The sequence below is a fragment of the Bolinopsis microptera genome, chromosome 5 (genome assembly GCF_026151205.1).
Source record: "Bolinopsis microptera isolate Bmic1 chromosome 5, MBARI_Bmic_1.0, whole genome shotgun sequence".
In the NCBI taxonomy this organism is placed as follows: Eukaryota; Metazoa; Ctenophora; class Tentaculata; order Lobata; family Bolinopsidae; genus Bolinopsis; species Bolinopsis microptera.
In genome coordinates, this window is record NC_087076.1 from 15,235,197 (window position 1) to 15,241,196 (window position 6,000).

A 6,000-nucleotide genomic window follows, 5' to 3' on the forward strand; every position below is an offset into this window, starting at 1 on the left:
GCAACTGATGATTGGACATTGGGTGGAAGAACCACTCTTCGCTGGCAGGATCACTGGCAAATGCGTACATTGAGCAGTCATAAACCTCTGTGACCAAGTTTTCGGCTGATTGTTTTATTCTTTATTCGTTCTTATTTCGTACTAGCATATCATATGCTTTACTTTGAGAAATTCATATTCCTTCGTTTCATCTGAACATTCCAGCCAAAAGGTAAGTGTAGGATTAATATTGATAAATCTTTATAAGTTGCAACATTTGTTTTGAAAATCGTACATGTAAAGTGATCAAGTACGAGTAGGAGTGGTATACAACTACAAGTGCAACACTTATGACGTATATTATCGCCCAGTTGTGTCACAATCAAACTTTACAAATTTGATAGTTAAGAAATCAAGATAATCTGTGAGGCTTATTTCAAGACAACCATCTCTTTTCAGCAGATAAATACAGTATGTGTACAGATATCGTGTGCTGTCTCACATGCGGATTATGTACAACAAGCGGCTTGAGGAGAGCTGTCTGCATAGTCTTCTTTTTAATTTCCATCTTTCTACAGATAAAAGGAATCTCCTCTAAAGACCCTGATTGGGAAAAGTTTTACAAATGGATGCCATTACTTATAAATGTCTGCATATTAGTTGAAATAATCCATTTACGATGTTGTAAAAATGAGGTCGGACTACCTAGTTAAGTGACATAAGTTCAGTTTCGTCAAACATATGATTTAACTTTAACACACATGTGGTCTTTTTGGGATCATTTTGAGTTTCAAACTTTCCCTATTTTGGCAATAATATTGATCTTGTGTAGTGTGTACATATGCTGGAAATTATGGCCCAACCAATTTGTAATTTACCATTTCAGTATTTTATTTTTTAACATGAGATGTTTGTCTATCTTATCATTAGATCTGTTTTATTTACAAAAACGTTGTGTCATCATTAAGATGGCACTCCATCATTGAAGACTCATCCCGAAAAGTATTATAAGATCAGGTGATATGAACCATGAGCCACGTGATAGAGGATAATATCTAGATCTCTCCTAATTAGTTCACCCTATTCACCTAGTAAGATGGAGGTTGAATGTTGATGTACAATGTACAATGCACAATGTACAATGCACAATGTACAATGTAAAATGTACAATGTACAATGTACAATGTACAATGTACAATGTACAATTTACAATGTACATGAACTTCACCAGAATGTTGTGACACCGGGTGCGGGAAGAAATCCGTTTAGCTGGCATGATCACTAGAAATTGCGTGGAATCATACAAAAAGCAGTATATTCAACATTTATGCTTTTGATCTGCACTTAGCATTAAGTCATAAGACTCTGTGATCGAGTTTGTCGGATAAGTGCTTTATTCTTTGTTCGTTCCTTGTGTTTCGTAAGTTGCATAATTTTCTTACCGTTGGAAATAATGTTTCTTCGTTTCATCTGAACATTGCCAATACCCGGCCAAAAGGTAGGTGTAGGATAGATTTTTATCAATCCATACCAATCCATCTAATTTGCAATAGTCAGGTAGAGAATTGTAGTATGCAGTTCAAAGCGCTCGACTACAAGTACTCAAGCAGTAGAAGTATTATACGTGAACATAACGTGTTCGTCACCCCAGGTATGAACGGAAACGTGAACCTGTTCTGAGACTTGGTTCCACATCAGTGCAGTTACAGTATGTGTAGCTACATAGTTTGTTGTCTGACATGCGGAAAATGTACAACGAGCGACGTTAAAAGAGCCGTCTGCATAGTTCTATTTTTAGCTTCCATCTTGTTACAGATAATAGGAATAATCATTGGTCACGGAACTCATTGGACTCTTGATTGGGCGCCTGTACTGGTGAATGTGTGCGTAGTACTACCGTTTATTTTACGAAAGATAGATCGAAAAAAAGAGATCAAAAAAGAGGTCCCTAAAACATTAGATGTATGATTTAATTTGAACTAAAATGGGGTATTTTTTGTGGTATTCTGTGCTTTCTGATTTGTGGTTATCTTTATCTTGCTATTGAGTGCAGGCCAACCAAATTATAATTCGTTTTTAATAATTTTTTGTACTTGTGTAGGTCTGTAGAAGCATTAGAATCGGGCGTTGCCTGCCACAGGCTATCCTGAATTTAGAAGCTTGCTTTAATAAAATAATCTGGTATTTTATTTAAATTCAGTCTTGTCTCCAAAAAGTTGTTTTACTATTTCATATGGCCATCATTTTGAAATAATAACTTTAAAAATTGTGATAATACAAAATCAGGTGATATCAACCACGTGATAGATTTAATATCTTGATCGTATAACAATCAGTTCTGCTACTCACCTGTAGTAAGGTTGAGGTTGATGTACATGAACTTTACCAGACTGTTAATAGTCGTGGAGCGAGGAACGTCCGTTACTTCAAACCTGTCCCTTATCTTCGTACTTATATCCTCGTTTACCTGATAAATATTTAAATAGAATTATACAAATAATAGTTATAGAACGTGAAGAAAACTTTAAATCTGATCCACTGTTCCGCAAAATAGTATTATATTTAATATTCTTAAAACACAATTTCCACCTGTGCTTGAAGAACTGACAGTTTCTTGGACCAGCTCCTCATTTTGGGGACCTCATGAACGCCCTCCAACTTTGACAGCTCCTTTCCAATAACCTCTATCTTCAGTGTGTACTCCTTCTTCTGTCTGATGATGTCAAGAGACTGTGCGATGTTGGGTAACTCTTCCAGTGCTTTTGTGTTTAGAACTAACTTGTCTTGCAGCGAATCTGGAACACAGGCAGTGGTACTTTATTACAGTTTTCATCACAAATAATACCCAAATTGTATTCTTATTATTTAATGCGATTCACCAAGCTCGTTTATTACGTATTCGCTGAACAAAACAAGTATATGTAGAAATTGAGCTCTTGTTAAAAGGGGTGAGGATGATAAAAGGGCTCGCAGGATAGCTCAGAATTACCTACTCGGTTGACGACAGCAAGTGCCTGTTTGAACTGAAGACCTCTCATGAGGAGGGCAATAAAGAAAGCGCAGATAGCCATGAGATCACAGTGGACCAGGTCCTCACTGTCCACCTTGTGGTCGACTCCCATCATCTCACCCACTAAATCCAGTGCTAGTCTTATTGTCCATCTGAACAGCAGTTCTATTTAAAACAAAACAAAAGATAAGAACACTTTTACTGAATCTTGCTTTATGGCGTATGAATTGAGAAACCAAAATCTTATTTGAACAGCACTAGTACAACTGTTAGTTTAGCAAGAAACTAGAAATTACTGACCTGTCGTTAAGGAGGACCTCAGGTGTAAAAGTGGAGGGGAAGAGAGCGTTTATTAATCTGAGGAGTATTCTTGTGTCGGAGAGATCTTCAATATCGTTGAGAGGTGGTGATCGTTTGCCACTTGAACCTTCATGATCGATATATATTTGTATCGCCTGGAATAAAGATGCATTCACTAGAACTATTCTATGAATAGTGAGATGAAGTCTGACGACTCTTTTAATGCAGTTTAATGAAACTTACCTGTGCTCAACAATGCTCATCGTTAATTTGAAGTACCACTACACTATCAACCCAGAAAATTATTAATCTAAAAACGATGTGGTCTACACAGATGATTCAGACCACTGCACTACTATTTCACGATCTAATTTACCACAACCGATTCCATCATCCACAATATATCATGCTGATTATAGTAATATTTAGTCCATTGTTGCTATTTTATATTACAAGCATACCAATACACATTGCATAAATGACAATAGAATCAGATCAATAATCATATTATGCATGCTATCAAATGGTAAGAAGCATAAATGAATCCAGTGCGTGTATAAGCCGATTAGAACAGGAATAAAGTGAGTGCATGTGATTAAACGGAATGTAATGTTCACTGTCGGAGATGATTAACAGATTAGCTGAAGACTGGATTAATTAAACAAGTACCTCAATGACTGATTCTTCGGGTTTCATCTTCTTTTTCTTGTCTTTCAATTTTCGCTGCTTTTCCTGCATTATGTAATTGATTAAAGCTCTTTTAAATTTAAAATAATCATCTGGAAAATCACTGACAGAATCTTAGGATAAGATACGAATTTACTGAAGGCTTAGTTTAAACAAAGGAATAATACAATAATTCCGTTATCCATTTAAACATCCAATTGTATAAAACGACACTCACCTGATTTTGCATTTGTTTGTAGGAGTAGTTGTTACCATCAGTGTAGCCTGGACTCTCTGGTCTGGGTTGTGGTATCCAGGAATAGGACTCGTTTAATATCATAAACTCGTTGGCATGGTACTTTCCTGTCTTGTCCCACGTTTCACGAATGTCGTATTTTACTAGATTCCAAAGGAACCAGGATATCTTGATTGGAAAAGCTGAGTTACAACTTTAAAAGATCATTCCTATAAAAATAAACAGTCGGTGTGGATCATATTATATCGCGCTGCTAAAAGTTCACTGACCCATTTAAATTTCAATTATTTATTTACTTCTTGAGAGTTGAAAACTGGCAAAAAGTTAAACTAACTAACCTCCTCCTGGTCACCGATTACTAAGCGATCTCTGTCGTACACATAGTTGTAAGGTAAAATATCATTGTCTTGTAGTTCTGCAATAATCCACTCAATACGTGTCTTTTTTTGTTGATCTGTCAACTCATCACACGACTGAACTTTTTTCATTTCACGACCTTGGAAAAGTTTAAGTTTACACTCTCATGAAGTTTAATCTGAAAGGTAACATCACTTGATTTGAAATCTATTTGTCATTCATCACTTTGAAGTTTAGCAATGATGATGATAATATTTTAATCATAAATGTTTATCTCATACCAAGAAAAGATTCTGCAAGGTGCTTTAATGTAAATCCTCGAAAAAGATCTTTGAAAATGTTGGTCGTTTTCGTGCCATAAGAAAGAAGTCTGATGTTCAGCCAGAATCCAAAGCAACTAGTTCGTGTGTATTGCTGCATGTCTGAAAGAGATCTCTGTATAATATTGCGATTCATTACAATAACAAGGACAGAATATATTTATTCTAAGTGGCATAAAAAACTGGTAATCTAATACTATTTATACCATAATTCACTAAGAAATAAAAACACAGATTTGTAAAGTTTTGGACACAGACAATATAATTTATGGCATATTTATATTACGTGTTGATCTGAATAATCGAATAGCACCATATTTTATATTTTAAAATATTTTTCAGTACGACTGTGTACATGAAATATTATAGAGGAAAGGTGATATCATAAATATTTAAATATAGTAATACTGATCTTTGAATGACAGTACCTTATATCAGTAAGCTTTAAACCAACTCGACCTCACTTTTGTCACAATTGTCACAAGCATTAATGGAATCAGTTCACATGGTAAAGTCTAGAGAGAGAGAGTTAAATTAGCATGCAGTACTCAGGTTATTGCTTTGTTAGATATAAGCCTGCTGAGATAATATGTGGATTGTAGTAGAAGTACAATCATTGAGTATTGTTACAACTAGTTGCATAGCTATTGAATATCTGTAATCAATATTTCTGACACTGCTTCATTGAAGTCTTTAAAATCCTTTAATTGATACATGACCAAGGCCAAACTATATTCACAAGAGGAAAGGAAACATTTGGACTTGCTCTTTGGCCATCAGGCAATTTTGTCTACAGAGTTAGATTCATTATATGGCAGTAACAAATAAATTCACCACCATGGCATAACTAATAACATTACTATCCATTAACAGTACTTAGAGTTAGTTCAGATATTGTACACCTTTTAGTCTCAAATTCATAAAAATGCTGCCACCCTTCACATAGCAGTGATGTAACGAAGGGCCCCGCTGACCCAGCTGTGCGGTGGGCGCCATCTTAGGGGCTCAAGAAACACACTTTATTAGAGATTTTACCGGCGTATCCTCTAAAATCACCAAATTTGTTCAATTTTAGGGAGGGGCGCCAAAAGGGGAGGGGCGCCAACAGGGGG

General features: G+C 35.7%; 1 protein-coding gene across 2 annotated transcripts in view; it reads right to left on the bottom strand.

The window, feature by feature from the left end:
- Positions 1 to 5,405, bottom strand: part of LOC134816023 (uncharacterized) — a 41,678-nt gene extending 36,273 nt beyond the window's left edge. For both annotated transcript variants that reach the window (XM_063824687.1, XM_063824686.1), the window contains exons 1-9: positions 5,317 to 5,405; positions 4,850 to 4,990; positions 4,550 to 4,707; positions 4,194 to 4,379; positions 3,959 to 4,021; positions 3,290 to 3,444; positions 2,969 to 3,141; positions 2,569 to 2,774; positions 2,329 to 2,446 (exon numbers count right to left, since the gene is read on the bottom strand). In XM_063824687.1, the coding sequence (XP_063680757.1) occupies positions 2,329 to 2,446; positions 2,569 to 2,774; positions 2,969 to 3,141; positions 3,290 to 3,444; positions 3,959 to 4,021; positions 4,194 to 4,379; positions 4,550 to 4,707; positions 4,850 to 4,988 (1,198 nt within the window). In that variant the 5' untranslated portion in view covers positions 4,989 to 4,990; positions 5,317 to 5,405. The remainder of the gene's footprint in view (positions 1 to 2,328; positions 2,447 to 2,568; positions 2,775 to 2,968; positions 3,142 to 3,289; positions 3,445 to 3,958; positions 4,022 to 4,193; positions 4,380 to 4,549; positions 4,708 to 4,849; positions 4,991 to 5,316) is intronic.
- Between the last annotated feature and the right edge of the window lie 595 nt (positions 5,406 to 6,000).